The sequence below is a fragment of the Xenopus laevis genome, chromosome 7L, assembly GCF_017654675.1.
Source record: "Xenopus laevis strain J_2021 chromosome 7L, Xenopus_laevis_v10.1, whole genome shotgun sequence".
Lineage (NCBI taxonomy): Eukaryota > Metazoa > Chordata > Amphibia > Anura > Pipidae > Xenopus > Xenopus laevis.
Window position 1 is genome coordinate 122,322,712 of NC_054383.1, and position 16,178 is coordinate 122,338,889.

Sequence of the window (16,178 nt, forward strand, 5' to 3'; positions counted from 1 at the left end):
TTGTTTAATGGAATGGGAACCACAGTCCCTATTGCTGTAAGGTAAAATTTGGAGTGTTTTCACTTATAATACAATAAAGGTCACTAGACCAAAGGTTGGATCAGTTAGATCAGGCAATGAAATCGCTGTGGAAGGTCCTGGAGATGACCTTTTGTACTTGTACCACAACAGGAAATAGTTATCTTCACATCTAGTTGGATTTCAGAGATAATTGTAGACTGAATACAGGCAGTTTGACAGCAGCTCAGGGACATTGGGGTCACCATGGTTGCCTTTCTGTTAAAATTGTATTATTTCTTTCTAGCCTTTCCCAACAAACCATTTCTGACATATCTTCAAATCCTTCTGGGCTGTAATCCCTTGCTTTTTCAATTAAAGGAGAGGGTTAACTAAAGCTGGACAAGGATATGGCTATAAAAGTCATACCTTGTTACTGTGTCAGCTCAGAGGTACAGCAGCCTTATGCCAGTGAAGACACATGCCCGTAAACTTGGAAATCCCTTTGGGCTGTCTTACAGAAGTTATATATTGAGGTTCAATCCTTAAGACCAGTGTTCCCCAACCAGTGGCTCGTGCACAACTTGTTGCTCACCAACCATTTGGATTTTGCTCTCAGTGGCCTCAAAGCAGATGCTTATTTTTGATTTTTATGGCTTGGGGGCAATTTTTGGTTAGACAAAAAGAAGGTGTATTGCCAAACATTTGCTTTCAGAAAGTACAATATGTCAATATCCTTGGTTGGGCTTCAGTTCTCCTGTAGAATATACACTACTCAAGGTCACATATTACAGGGAAACCTAAGATTCAAAGATGTAGCCTTTAATCTTCTGTATGTCACCAGCAACTGGGATTAAAAAGAGTTTTTATACAGTATAACATGTTTTGTTTATTTACAGAGACAATCCGCAGTGCCACCCCATTTCCAATGGTCAGCCTTTTTCTTGTGTTCACGGCCTTTGTAATAAGTAACATTGGGCATATTCGGCCCCAGAGAACCATTCTTGCTTTTGTTTCTGGAATCTTCTTTATACTATCTGGTAAGTTTCCTTTAAGAGATATTTACAGTTTTTCACATAGTGGGGCTCATTTATCAACACTGGGCAAATTTGCCCATGGGCAGTAACCCATGGCAACCAATCAGATTGCTGCATTCATTGTTCTACTTGCAGCTGGTTTCAAAAAGGTAGTCACTGATTGGTTGCTATAGGTAACTGCCCATGGGCAAATTTGCCCAGTGTTGATAAATGAGCCCCATTGTATCTAAGTTTGCTTTGCTTTACTGACAGTCTCTTGACTGTTGCCCCACTACAAATATTTCCCTATTATTATCCTTTATAGGGCATATACCATATGCCACTCACTGCCCCAAAAATTTTCCTTTTACAATCATCTTTTAAAGGCTATGTAGAAAAAAAAATCTAATTATCCTTTAAAAAAATGTAATAGGCCACATAGAAAAAAAAATAAATGGCCAAATGAGCTGTTAATTTACAATAATTTGTGCTTTTTATTGAATAAATTCCAGGTCTTTCCTTGATAGTGGGTTTGGTCCTCTACATCTCAAGCATCAATGACGAAGTCATGAACCGGCCCAGTAGCTCAGAACAGTATTTTCATTATCGCTATGGATGGTCTTTTGCATTTGCAGCTTCATCATTTCTCCTGAAAGAGGTTTGTAGATTAAAAGTCACAGATATTTTTCATTTCACAAGAAAATAGATCTAGAAATGCGTGATAATTTGAATAAAATAGTCCTTGTGTTTTTTGTTTAAATACCGTTTTCGTTTGACCATTTCTATAGAAACAGTTAGGGCACCAAGAACTGTAATTCACTTTGTTGAAAATTCACTTGGAGGATCTCACAAACCATGATCCAAGTTCAATTTGCTTTTGATCACAATTCCCTGGGCACCTGCTTCCAATTCACAAAGCTCTGGATTAGGGATGAGCGAATTTTTTCCAGGCATCGATTTGCGGCAAAATTATGCACTTCGCCATCTGCCAATTTTTGAAGAAACTGTAGCAAAAATCCAAAAGTCACCAAGAAAAATTGATGTCTAAGTCTAAAGCTGCCCATGACCCTCCCCATTTTCTTTAATGATAACTGCCTGACACAGCAGGTACAGATGGTTGTAAAACCGATACTTTTCTAGTTCATGTTTCTTTGCCAAAATCTGGTTTGTGTCAGGTGGTTTCCATTAAAGACAGTTGGGATCAGCCAGTGGAGTAACTAGAGTGTGCCGGGCCCCCCAGCACACTCCAATCCCCATCCTCCCGCCCATGTTCCACTTCCACCCAGACTCCACCCACTACCCCACCCACTCCCACCCACTATCCACTCAGAGAGTGATTTAAGAGAGTGGCTGGGGAAGGGGGAATTCTTGTTAGCTATAGAAGAAGCAGACCACTGGGAGCAGCACAGGTGGCTCCATTGTTTGTTCACTGGGAGAAAATGACTTGTGTGACAGTTGCATGAAAGAACCACTTTATACAGCAAAGGCATCTACTTTTTTGGAGGTTGGATCATTTAAATTTACTGCAGGTACTAGATAATATACTGATAGCTTTGTAGTTTGCTGTCCTTCTTTTTACTACTCCTCACCTGTTTTGCCAGGAGCCACGTCTTTTTATAAGATTTTATTTTTTCATTTTTCAAACAAAAGAATTTACAATAACAAGGAAGAAAAGAGAAGAAAAGAAAGAAAAAGAGAGACAGAATAAAAGAAGATGACAAATTAGGATACAAAATATATTGTGGCAAGGTAGAACTCAAGAACAGTCCAATATTTTGCAGCAGAGGCGCCGCGTAACTACAGAGAAAGCAAACTCTGCGGTTGCAAGGGGGCCCAGGAAGTATAAGGGGCCCCATGAGGCCCAAATAATGAGCAATTTCAATATCTATTGGTAGAACAGGAAACCTCTGGATATGTTTGTGGCCCTAAAATGAATTTTGCTGATCCAGCCAGATCCCCCATATGGCCTCACATTTCTCTGGGCAACCTCTCGCTAAATAAAGTTCACCAATTGTTGCCAAAATTGTAGGTTAGGGGGATCAAGGGATTTCAAACACATTAGCATTGCCTTAGTAGGAGTATAACAAATACAAATAGCACATTCTAGAATAGGACTTTTACTGTAGGTCTGGGGACCGGATATTTGGGAACCAGACAACATTGCTCCACAATGTTACCGGACATGTCCAAAACACAAAGAGCCACGTCTTTATATAGACAAATGCACCACCTGCCATAATTAGAATACAATAATAATCAAACATGAACAAAATTCCTCTCATTTATTTATTATGTTATAAAATGCCTTATTATGTTATAGAATTTTTTTTTTTTTTTTTTACTTTAGTGAGAATCTTCCAGTGTAGAAAACTGTAGCTCAGAGATTACGGGGGTTATTTATCAAAGTCCGATTTTATCTCAGCATTTTCTGCTGCAAACTCTGATCAAATCCGCTCGGGTGTTTTAAGCTTATTTATTATTACATTTTCCCAAAAATTTGCTGCTGGAAAAAATCTGATTTTTTGGGGGATTTTTTACCCGAAAACTCAGATTACTTATGTTTTGCAAAAAATCATTGGGACTTCTCCCATTGACTTATATGCAACCTGAAAGGTCTGAGATGCCGGATTTTCTGATTCTGACTTTTCCATCCTCAGGGTTTAATAAATTCCAAAAAATGTGTGATTTTTTTAAAAGTCTGGTTTTATATAGAAATAAAAAATTCTGATTCTGACTTTTCCATCCTCAGGGTTTAATAAATTCAGAAAAATTCATGATTTTTTAAAAGTCTGATTTTATAAAAAAAAAATCACAAATTTTTCATGAAAAATAACCCCCTATGTGTAACCGGGAAATGAGATGCTGTAGCAAGCCTGTGAGATTCCTGGTATGACAGTTTTATTTGAGTTGGCTTAGGACAACAGAACACCCCCACCCCTCCCGTGATCTTGACATGTAGCCTAAGACCTATAAAATGCACCAGAGGGATCCATGTCTTTAGTAAACTGACAGACTAGCAAGGAGGTGGAAACTTGTCAAAGGAATGATAAGAATACCATTGAAGGTGTACAATATCGATTAAATCCCATTATTTCAATGACTTTTCAAACATTCACAAGATCATCTACAATTATTGAAATGGGTATGGGCATTTAATTATTAAAAAAATCTTTATTCTTAATTCCATAGGAATTAATATGATTTTTCCACGTCCATTCTAGCAGAGTAATTTCGGTGTTCTATAGGCAAAAAAAGTTCTGTTTATATTTTATGTGGCTTTTCTGGAAAGCTAATGGATCCCACTGCAACATTACTTATGGCTTGCGGCTAAATTTTTTCTTACTTCCTTGTTTAAAGGGCATGTAAAGTCTAAAATAGAATAAGGCTAGAAATGCTGTATTTTGTATACTAAATATAAACATGAACTTAATGCACCACAAGCCTAATCAAACAAATAATTTATCCTTTCAAAGTTGGCCACGGTGGGTCACCATCTTGTAACTTTGTTAAACATCTTTGCAAGACTAAGACTGTGCACATGCTCAGTGTGGTCTGGGCTGCTTAGGGATCGTCATAAACAAAGCTGCTTGAGTTCTGCATGGCTGGGAAGTAAGGCGGGGGCTCCCCCTGCTGTTCATAAGTATGATTGTTTCCCTGCAGAGCAGTTAGGGACCGTCTGACAATTCCTATCCACAGCAGTAAATGAAGGGAGAATTTCACTGCATACAGTCAGGTTTCTTATAAAAACAGTACACATTTTTTAATTAACATATATTGGAGATAGGTTTCTTTTTCATTAAAGAAAGTAAAAATGGGGTTTTATTTTTTTGCCTTTACATGCCCTTTAACAACAAAAAATTACATGATTTGAAGGTTTTGGATTTGGTTTGAACGAGTATTTGGGTGAATCTGAATACTGCTAAGAAAGGCAGAATCATAGCCGAATACCAAACCAAATCCAAATAAATTCACCAGGCATGGATTTGCAGCGAATTTGCAAAACGGAGGTTTTTGCAAAACTGCAAATTTTTTCAACGTTTCACTAATTTTTCGGCGAAGCGAAATGGGACAGATTCGCCCATCACTAATCCCTATTTATGGGATTAGTATGGGTCGGCTCTAATTTTACTCTTTATGGCAGCATAACACAAAAGAAGCCATTACTCAAAAAGAACCATGAAACATCATATCCGTAGTTTGCTAAAAAGCATGAGCAGGATCCAGCTGTGACATAGGAGGACATCAGATTAACTCTATGTAGATCTCTTTATCCAAAATTCTATACATTTTATGGAAACCATTATATGATTTTATGATGTTCATGGGTCTACAGTGCAGAAGTACAGAAGTACTGCATATATATTTTTGCTATCACCTAATTGGTGCATATCTGTACCTGTTTCATATTATGTTGTGTTCTATACTCTCATTGGCTGCAGGGTGCTGGTGTAATGTCCGTCTACCTTTTCACCAAACGCTATGCTGAAGAGGAAATGTACCGTCCCCACCCTGCCTTCTACCGACCCCGGCTCAGCGACTGCTCCGACTACTCAGGTCAGTTTCTTCACCCTGAGGTATGGCATCGTGGCCGCAGTCCTTCAGACATCTCCAGTGATGTGTCAATCCAGATGACTCAAAACTATCCGCCAGCCATCAAGTATCCAGATCACATACACATATCTACGTCACCCTGCTAGAGTCACAAACAACTGGAAAATCTTTGGAAGTGGCTATGTATCTCCATAGGTTCAACCTCTCCAGGCAGACATCAGTGTTGCCTGTTTAATCAGAGACAGTGTTCCTTGGAGCTCAACAGTGAACATTTACTTCCAAGTGTCTGGATTGCTACAGTTCCTCATCTCATCTTAATCCACATTTTCTTATGTATGCCCTTGTTTTACAGCCATTCAGTCATCCCAACAAGAATTTCTTTGTTATGCTCATGCTTCATGAAATTGGAGCATTTTTGGTGGCCACAACACTCCGCCTATAAGTTTGTCTTCAAAGTTTTTTTTTAGATCCTTAATTCCAGCCATTGTGGCCTCCTGCAGAGCCTTTTCTTAACTAAGCCAAGGGATTCTTGACATAAAGAAAACCTGCACTACAAGCCATGTGAACAATTTTTTCTTGATTTTAGAATGGAAATCATAAGCTGGAACAAAAAAGTATTTGAGAAAAAAATCATTTTCTTCCACGTTATTTGGATGAGCCATTTAGAAAACTATTGATACATAGTTATTGGGCAAATCCTCTTGACACCAATGTAAAGGGAAAATAATATAAGTCCTCCAAAAATAACTTTGTACTCATGATTTACTCAAGACTCTACAGCCTGGGCAAATGTCTATTCTTTTTAATACCATTATTTGTGACACCCAAGACTATCAGCGTGTAGGGATACTAAAAACATGTTATTAATTTGTACATGATAATTTTGTTTCTTTTAATTTTCCTAAAGGTTTCCAATACTAAACCCTGTTGCTAATAAAAGAGGATGCAGAAACATGCTCATAAAGATCTTGTTAGGACCTGCTGTATGTGATGCCATATTTCAGGGATAGGCAGCCTTTTTAAATCTAGATATTGCAGAACTACAGCTCTGTTGTAAATATAATCAACTGGTTGAACGATGTAGGGAGTTATAGGTTAGCTGAGGGTAAATATAGAAGCTGGTTGAGGTGGGCAGGGATTTATACAAGCTACTTGATGTATGCAGGTAGTTGTATGAGTGATGCAGGGATTTGCAAGGTCATTGCATGACTACGGGGTGCAGGGAGCTGTAATTCTTTAAATAATGTAGCACTGCAGATTACTAACTGACACTTCTCAATTCTAAACGATTATATATTATGGGGAATTATTATTGGGCACTTAAAACCACTTATTACAGGGCTGCCCTGGCTAAAATTGAATTTCTGTCTGTTCTAAACAATCACTTTATTAAAAAAATACTGACTATAGTTCTATTTTTGCTTTCTCCTGAGGAAGGGAAGAGAGCACAGAAAATGGCATTATTCCACCCTAACCCTGCAGAAAACAAGTGCATGAAATGTAGCAGGTGTAAGTCTCTTTGAAAAGGAAATCACAAAAAAAATAGTTTTTCTTATAAAACGTATTGCCAGCCAGTGTGCCCAAATGTATCAGTTCATTAGACCCAGTAAAATGCCTTATACAGGCTTCCACAGTCAGGGATCCACCAGGTTATATAACTTTGCAGAAAGGAGGTTGTGTACCCCAACCTCACTTTGACCTTTAGGATAATCCAAATCATTGGGCTCAAATATAATTTTTACTCCTAGCTGAGCTCAAAAAGTACCTACTATCCTGACTGATAATGATAAATAACACAGAATGGGTCTGACAAATAGGTTCCCCAACTGGTACTATGACGTCCACCCCCAGATGCGCTTAAAGCAGTGGAAGGACTTGGTACTCTTAAAGGCCATTTAGGGTGGATGAGTATTCATTGGAGCAAGCTCAACACTAAATACTTTTAGCTTTAAAACGATAATGAATGAATAATTGCCTTTCCTAAAATGATTATAGGCCCACAAAAACACCACCAATATATAATTTCTTTTTAATAGATAAAGAGCTCCTGCTGCACATTCCCAATGCAGGTATGGGACCTGTTATCCAGAATGCTTGGGGTCTGGGATTTTCCAGATAAGTACTCATTCTATAATTTAGATATCTAAATCTACTTTAAATCTACTAAAAAACTAATTTAAACAGTAAACCCAATAGGATTGTGTTGCCTCCTATAAGGATTAATTATATCTCAGTTGGGATCAAGTGTAAGGTGGGTGCTTTTTTATTATAACAGAGAAAAACTAAATCATTTTTAAATATTTGGATTATTTGAATGGAGATGCCCTTTCTGTAATTCTGAGCTTTCTTGATAACAGGTTTGCAGATATTGGATCGCATACCTGTACTTACTAGAGCAATAGCGTTGTCTTCTAGGCATCTTCTTTCAGCACAGCCAGTACTTCTTCTTCATATTGAATGTATCTTACAATGAACCCCTACTTTTTTAACGATAAAGGTGTAGGATATCAAGTAGAAGATCTACCCAAATTCCATCTGGATACACCAGTTATGTGGCCCTGTTTGTGGCCCTGGTTAAATACGTATTTTGAGAAAATCTTATTTCCTCAAGGAATGTAAAATTGGCATTTATCCCTACGTATCTATCCTGAAAGAATGAAGTTGCTTTAGAAGAAGATTTGCTTTTGGTACCATTGACTGTAGAGGAAGCACTATAGAAACAGGTGTTTGATCATCCATCCTCTATGTGCCAAGCTTTTGTGTTTTATTGTCTTTCTTCCCTCCTCGTTGGCTAAAGCAGCACATCTTTCTCCAGTCTGGAACATTTCAGTCTTAGAGCTACTGTAGCTAGGAAAAACTGAAGTTTCTGAATGGGTTTGTTTTCTTGTCTGGCGAACGTTCTGCAATGACAATAAAGATGGCTCTGATATCAAAATACACGCAGACTTTTGTTCTGCAGCAGAGAAGACTGCATTTTTCGAGATGCTTGGCATTCTGCATGCTAATCAGTAGTGTGGTTATATACTGCTGGCACAAATGACACTAAAACATCTTTATGACTGAGGCAGCAATATGACTGGCAATACAAGGAATGTCCAATTGGGCCAACAACCAAACTTTCTGCCAGAAGAATATTTTTTCTCCTCCTCTTTTCCATGTTGCACTAATGTTACAACACATACAGAAGTGTTGGTTCAATAAGTATAGCAAAAACATACAGACTGATGATTCAATCTGCTGCTGTGCTCGTCACAGTAAAACAGAAAAGACTCGGCTTACATTCGCCCATCTCTTGTTCTTTCATCCAAGGAAGACATATTTTTTCTGCAGTGAGCAGAATACGATGGTTTCTCTTAAGCACTGAAGTGTATGTAGACAGTTGATATATATATCAATGCAATGTAAGAAATGTAACATGAGATATTATAATGAAATAATGGAGTCTCTAGATGTCTTTACTAGTCACAGGAGACCCTTTTACTTAGCATAGGCTCTGCAAGGTCAGTAAAGATCTCTAGACATATCATTATTGGTAAGATTATTTCCTTACTAATTAAGGATAATTATTCTATTTTTGCAATAGTTTAGATTTAAGCTGTGCTTTCATATAGTTACGTTTGTTAAATTAAATATAAGTGGGATTGGAAGAAATGGTACTTAAACTATGACTTGTACAAGACAATACATACCTAAAGACGTCTCGATCTTTATTCATTGATGGTTCTATAACTGACCCCACATTTTTTCCCTACTTGTTTTTAATGCTTATGATTCTTTATTGCAGGATGTTAATGGGGTGTAGAACCCAGGGGTGCTTATATAGCCAACCTGCAATGTACCAATTGTTATTGAACTGTAACTACCAGCAACCTTGCATCCTCTGCTATTGTGCAAAGTAGGGAATCCTTGAGCAAATTGTTGCCTAGTAGGATATTGTAGCATATGTTCCTAAGCCAGGAACCTTTACCAAGTGCACTGGGAGCCCTCTTCACTGGAGGTCATCATATATTCTGGCAGATTTTCAGAAGAACCCTATTGAGTCTTCTGTAAATCTCCAGAGATGTCTCTAACTAAATGGTGAAGGTACCACCACAGACGCATTATGCATTCCGGGTTAGTGTGCCCCTCTGTAACTCTATTAAAAGTTGCAGATATCCCCTTTTGTTCAACAACGGCCAGAGGGTTTCTTGATATCAAAGGTATGCCTGGAGAATAAGTCACACAATGTTATTTCCAGGGCAGAGATTTGCTAGAATAGGATAAATGAAATGCAAGTAATATTGCATGCATACTGTATGTTCCATTCAAGGTATCGTGTGGACATATACATGGATTCAATCATAAATGACAGTTTTCATTAATTAATACTTGTTTTGAGTCTCTATGATTGGTTGGTTGTTGACCCCTTAAAGGCAACAATGTAAGGTACCAAACTGGTTAATTCTGGCCATTAGTAAAGAAAAACTGAGGAGCAAAATTGTGACTTTAAAAGGTTTTAGTGACTTGAATTATATTTGAAAAAATAAATAAATCAAAAACAGGTAACTTCTTAGTTGTTAATGATGAGTGGGACTTGCCAAAGGCCACCTTGGATTGTCCCATATCGCATTGGATTCTGATGGTGATGATGTCCCTTTCAGCTCAATGTTGGAGATACACTGCCTCCTACTGTATGTGACATGTAATCAATGGTGCCACCATGGAAAGCTGTTGTCAGGCTGCTCACAAAAAACACTACCCTGGTACCAACATGTTCCTCACCAATCCCTTGGATGATGCTCCCAGTGGCCTCCAAGCAGTGCTTATTTTTGAATTCCTGGTTTGGAGGCAAGTTTTTGTTGCATAAAAACTACGTGTACTGTCAAACAGAGCCTCCTGTAAGCTGCCAGTCCAAATAGGGGCTACCAAATGGCCAATCACAGCACTTATTTTACAACACCCATGAACATTTTTCATGCTTGTGCTGCTCCCCAACTCTTTTTACATCTGAATGTTGCTCATGGGTAAAAAAGGTTAGGGAACCCCAATATAGATGAAAGATCATCCTCAATATAAACAAAAAAATCATATTGTTTTCCTTCACTTATAGGACAATTACATGTATGGAGTGTTGTGAAGAAATTATTCAGCACTCCTATCAGTCCCCGCCCCAGTTGACCTTACAATCTAAGGTCCCTATCACATACACACAATACACTAAGATAAATAGCAAATGAGCCTACTTTTATGTTTTTGCAGGGCGCCAAGAAACCAGAATACCCAGAGGAAACCGACAGTGACACAGGGAAAAAAACATCAGTCTCCTTGCAGATTGTGACCAGGAAGGAATCATAATGAGATGTTGCTCAGCTGATCCCACAAGGATCATTCCATCACATGCTCAGAAATCATTGCTCGCTTGAGATTAGCCCTGAACAAACTACTCCTATGAACATAAGTGTTTCATCCCATGAGATCTGAGATCTGAAACAAAAAGGGAGATAACTTCTATGCCTAAAACCACTGCACTGGTGCACTGCAATACATATAATAACAAAAAGAACTATATATTAAAGTTTAAGGTTATAATGAACCATTGGCATTGATTGTATGTACTTTAAAATCTGTATGAAATCTCTAAATTAGGGAGATAAGAGTAATTTGTATCCTAATTATTGTTTGATGACCCACACTCATGGGATGTGTTGTCTGTTACAAATTGTGGTAATAAGTGTTTCAAGTTCCACCACCCAAAAACAGGGACTGTTTTAAACTTAATTGCTTTTGGAATACTATTTGAGATACTCAACCCCTTGATTATTAAGGGGTTATTTATCAAGGTCCGAATTTATCTCAGTATTTCTAATATCTAACTCTGAGCAACTTAGAATTCCCGAATGGACCTTATTTATGAAGAGAAAAGCTCGAACAAATAGGATGGGGCAAAACTCTGAAAACTTCAGAGTTCAGAGTTTTTTGCGCTGAAACCCCAAAGTCATCGGATATCGGTATGGACATCAGCGCAGACACTGGGACCTTCCCCATTGACTTATACAGGACCTTGAGAGCTTTTAGATGCCGGGGTTTTGGATTCTGAGTTTTTAGACCATTGGACTATAAATCTCGAAGAATTCGTAGTTTTTTTTTTTTTGCTGCTCTGAAAACTACAAATTATTTGAGGTTCGGATATTCGGAGCTTGATAAATAATAAACCCCTTAGTGTTGCGGTAACTTCAGACTACCCCCTAATGGGATATACAGTAGTAGTGAGATTCCCTCTGGCAGTAAAATATTTTGTGAAATATGGGAAACCAGATGGAAAAACAAAAGTTTTAAGTTTTGTATTCCAAACATCATAAAAATATTGTTACATTACAGATAAGTGTGATCAAGAGACCTCTTAGTTTGATGTGCCGTTCAACATGACCAAGACTTTAGTCTGGAGCATATATCATGGTGGTGCAAGCAGACACTCTATCATATAAAGCAGTCAGTGTGCTATTGTGTGTGTTTAGCTTGTACACAGTGTTTCCCAAGTGATTTATATCCTTTGCAAGACTTGACTGCATCCTGGATTGGCTTTCTGTGATTTGTCATTCTGTCTCTGAAAGCTGTAAGGGCTTTGCCTTCATATATTTTACTGCAATGGCATCAGTTCCAGTAAACCTCGAGTGTGGATGAACATGTTAGGCTAAATTTATCTTCACTTGCCTGCCCTGTATGTGCATGATGATACTCAGAGCTGGAGACTATTTTATCATATGCCAAGAACCCTATGCATTTCAACCATCCTGGTCTTGACCGTCTCAATTACATGTGTTACCATAATCAAGGTTTATTTTCTTTATAAATATAGCACACTATTACAGACACAACAGGGGTTATCTATTTAAGGTTGAGTTTATTTTTAACCAAAATATACAAGTTTTCAAGGGTATTTTTCAGTCAAAACTCAAATGTTCGGGTAAAAAAACCCCAAAAGCTGGAAATAGCTCAAATCCGAAAATACTCCAGCTAAAACCTGCCGTCATGTAGAAGTCAATGGCAGAAGTCCTTTGAACCATTTGAAGATGTTTGGTAGCCTTCATGATGTTTTGGTCTTTTTAGGTGGGTTTCCATGAATTAATTAATTTGAGCGATTTGAGTTTTTTTTTCTTCGCCTAAGACTCGATCAATTCGAGTATTCGAGTTTTTTTTATCCAGAATTCACTGATTTGAGTTTTTTCATAAATCAGAAAACATTCGAGTCGTGAGTTTGTGGATCTCTCCATGATTTAGATATTCCTCTATATGTATGACATTACCTAGAAACCCATTTATCCAGAAAGCTCCAATTTACGTAAAGCCCTTCTCCCATAGACTCCATTTTATCCAAATAAGCCACATTTTTAAAAAGTATTTTCCTTTTTCTCATTAATAATAAAACAATACTTTGTATTTGATCCCAACTAAGATATAATTAATCCTTATTGGAGGCAAAACCAGCCTATTGGGTTTATTTAATGATTACATGATTTTCTAGTAGATGTAAGGTATGAAGGTTCAAATTATGGAGATATCTGTTATCTGAAAAACCCCAGGTCCCTAGCTGGATAACAGGTCCTGTATTGATATAAGCATCTTTAACACTATTTTTTGCTGCTCTCTAGCTAAACCATTGCTATAGTATGGTTCTTAAATGTAAATTTGGGAGCCTGTGGTTCTTAAGGAAGTCATCACTTAGCACACATGAATAGCTGCCACATGACTGGGAGCAGCTGGGAAACTGACAATATGTCTAGCTCCATGTCTGATTTCAAAATTGAATATAAAAAAATCTGTTTGCTCTTTTGAAAAATAGATTTCAGTGCAGAATTCTGCTGGAGCAGCACTATTAACTGATTCATTTTGAGAAAAAAAAAATGTTTTTCCCATGACAGTATCCCTTTAAGTCTACTAGAAAATCATGTAAACATTAAATAAACCCAATATTCTGGTTTTGCTTCCAATGAGGATTCATTTTATCTTAGTTTGGATCAAGTACAAGCTACTGTTTTATTATTACAGAGAAAAAGGAAATCATTTTAAAAATGTTGGATTATTTGATTATAATGGAGTCTTTGGGAGACAGCCTTTCCTTAATTCGGAGCATTCTGGATAATGGGTTCCGGATAACGGATCCCATACCTGTATAGAAATAAAGACAGTCATTGCAGATCTCTTTCACTTAATTAAAGGGATAATTGACAAGTTGACCTTTATGACTCCTGCTCATGTAAGAAAATATATAAATATATATATGGCATTTCTAAATAATTAATTTCTACTGAACAGTTTAGGATATTGATTTTATAGTCTTTATGTGTGATAGCATTTAATAAAGCCGTGCATCTGTTGGGACATGGCTGGGGCTAATACATTGCTTAGCTTCAATTGGACAACTTTGCTGTTCCAGATGTCCTGTAATTAGCGATGGGCGAATAAATTTGCCAGGCGCGAATTTGCGGGGGATTTCCACCAACGGCAAATAAATTCTCAAAACTGGTGCGCAATTTCGCCAACGTAAATTTGCCAGCGTCAAAAAATTATGGACGTGCGTCGGAAAAGTTGTTTGCGTCAAAACCGTTGCATGTCAACATTACTTGGGCATCAAAATTTGCTTTTCGAGAATTTTTCGCCAAATGTTTCAGCGAATCGAAACTGGACAAATTCGACCATCACTACCTGTTATCATAAAGGCAATAGCATATTTTGCCACAGCCCCAAGCAACAGGCCAACTAGTATATATTTATGTGGGCCCCATAAAAGAGGGCCCCTGGTCTCACCACATAAGCCCTTGAGCTTGGGTTCTGTCAGTCTGAAAATTAACACAGAGGTCTGTGGGGTGAGTAAACAATTAAATCATCAATATATTATATTATATTTCATAAATGCTATTAGGTATTTTCATCCGCCTGTTGTACTGCACTGGGTAGTGTACCCCTCTCCGTTATATGGGGACAACAGACTTTGAATAAGCCAAATGACAGTTTAATTTCTATTTAATCACATTACATTTCAGGTATGCAATCCATCATCCAGAAACCCGTAATCCAGAAAGCTCTGAAATACGGGAAGGCCATCTCCCATAGACTCCATTTTATCGAAATAATTCAAATTTTGAAACATTATTCTCTTTATCTCTGTAATAATAAAACAGTAGCTTGTACTTGATCAAAACTAGGATATAATTAATCCACATTGAAAGCAAAACAATTCTATTGTGTTTGTTTAATATTAAAATGATTTTTTATTAGACTTAAGGTATGAAGATACAAATTATAGAAAGATCAATTATTCAGAAACCCCAGCTCCTGAGCATTCTGGATGACACGTCCCATATCTGTACAAACTTCCCAGCCTTCATTTAAAAAAAATGCCAATAGGCACAAAAAATATACAATATTTCTGATATTTATTTATGCCCAACTATGTTTATAGTGTCACAGAAAAATCCTTTATTTTCACTTCTTGGCTCTCAAGGACTCTCAGAATAATCAAGTAGCGCTTGTTAACATTTTCAAGTAGTCATGACTAATTTTGGCTTGAGATTCCCTTGTGGCCCAGGCTTGCATGGGGATTTCTTAACTAATGTTAGAACGGAACTGAATAAATAATAGAATTCCTATTAAGAATGTTAATTACAGTACTTTAGGGGGCAGATTTATCAAGGGTCGAAGTGAATTCGAGGGAATTTTCGAAGTTAAAAAATTAGAAATTCGAAGTAATTTTTTGAATACTTCGACCATGGAATAGGATACTACGACTTCGAATTTACTTCAACTTCGATTGGAAGTAAAAATCATTCGAATATTCGACCATTCGATAATCGAAATACTGTCTCTTTAAAAAAACTTCGACTTCAATACTTTGCCAACTTAAAGGGATACTGTCATGGAAAAACATGTTTTTTCTAAAACACATCAGTTAATAGTGCTACTCCAGTAGAATTCTGCACTGGAATCCATTTCTCAAAAGAGCAAACTGATTTTTTTATATTCAATTTTGAAATCTGACATGGGGCTAGACATTTTGTCAATTTCCCAGCTGCCCCTGGTCATGTGACTTGTGCCTGTACTTTAGGAGAGAAATGCTTTCTGGCAGGCTGCTGTTTTTCCTTCTCAATGTAACTGAATGTGTCTCAGTGGGACCTGGATTTTACTATTTAGTGCTGTTCTTAGATCTTCCAGGCAGCTGTTATCTTGTGTTAGGGAGCTGTTATCTGGTTACCTTCCCATTATTCTTTTGTTTGGCTGCTGGGGGGGAAAAGGGAGGGGGTGATATCAATCCAACTTGCAGTACAGTAGTAAAGAGTGATTGAAGTTTATCAGAGCACAAGTCACATGACTGGGGGCAGCTGGGAAATTGACAAAATGTCTAGCCCCATGTCAGATTTCAAAATTGAATATAAAAAAATCTGTTTGCTCTTTTGAGAAATGGATTTCAGTGCAGAATTCTGCTGGAGCAGCACTATTAACTGATTCATTTTGAAAAAATTATTTTTTCCCATGACAGTATCCCTTTAAACCTGCCGAAGTGCTATGTTAGCCTATGGGGACCTTCTAGAGCAGTTTTCTAAGTTTTTTATATTCGAAGGAAAATCGTACGATCATACG

General features: G+C 37.5%; 1 protein-coding gene across 2 annotated transcripts in view; it reads left to right on the plus strand.

The window, feature by feature from the left end:
- Positions 1-11,136, plus strand: part of cacng7.L (calcium channel, voltage-dependent, gamma subunit 7 L homeolog) — a 54,561-nt gene extending 43,425 nt beyond the window's left edge. The window contains exons 4-7 of one of the 2 annotated variants that reach the window (XM_041569646.1): positions 897-1,037; positions 1,526-1,671; positions 5,453-5,567; positions 10,803-11,136. In XM_041569646.1, the coding sequence (XP_041425580.1) occupies positions 897-1,037; positions 1,526-1,671; positions 5,453-5,567; positions 10,803-10,843 (443 nt within the window). In that variant the 3' untranslated portion in view covers positions 10,844-11,136. Of the gene's footprint in view, positions 1-896; positions 1,038-1,525; positions 1,672-5,452; positions 6,529-10,802 lie in introns of those variants that run through there. The other variant, XM_018226415.2, reaches the window with a different exon arrangement.
- The last annotated feature ends 5,042 nt before the right edge of the window (positions 11,137-16,178 follow it).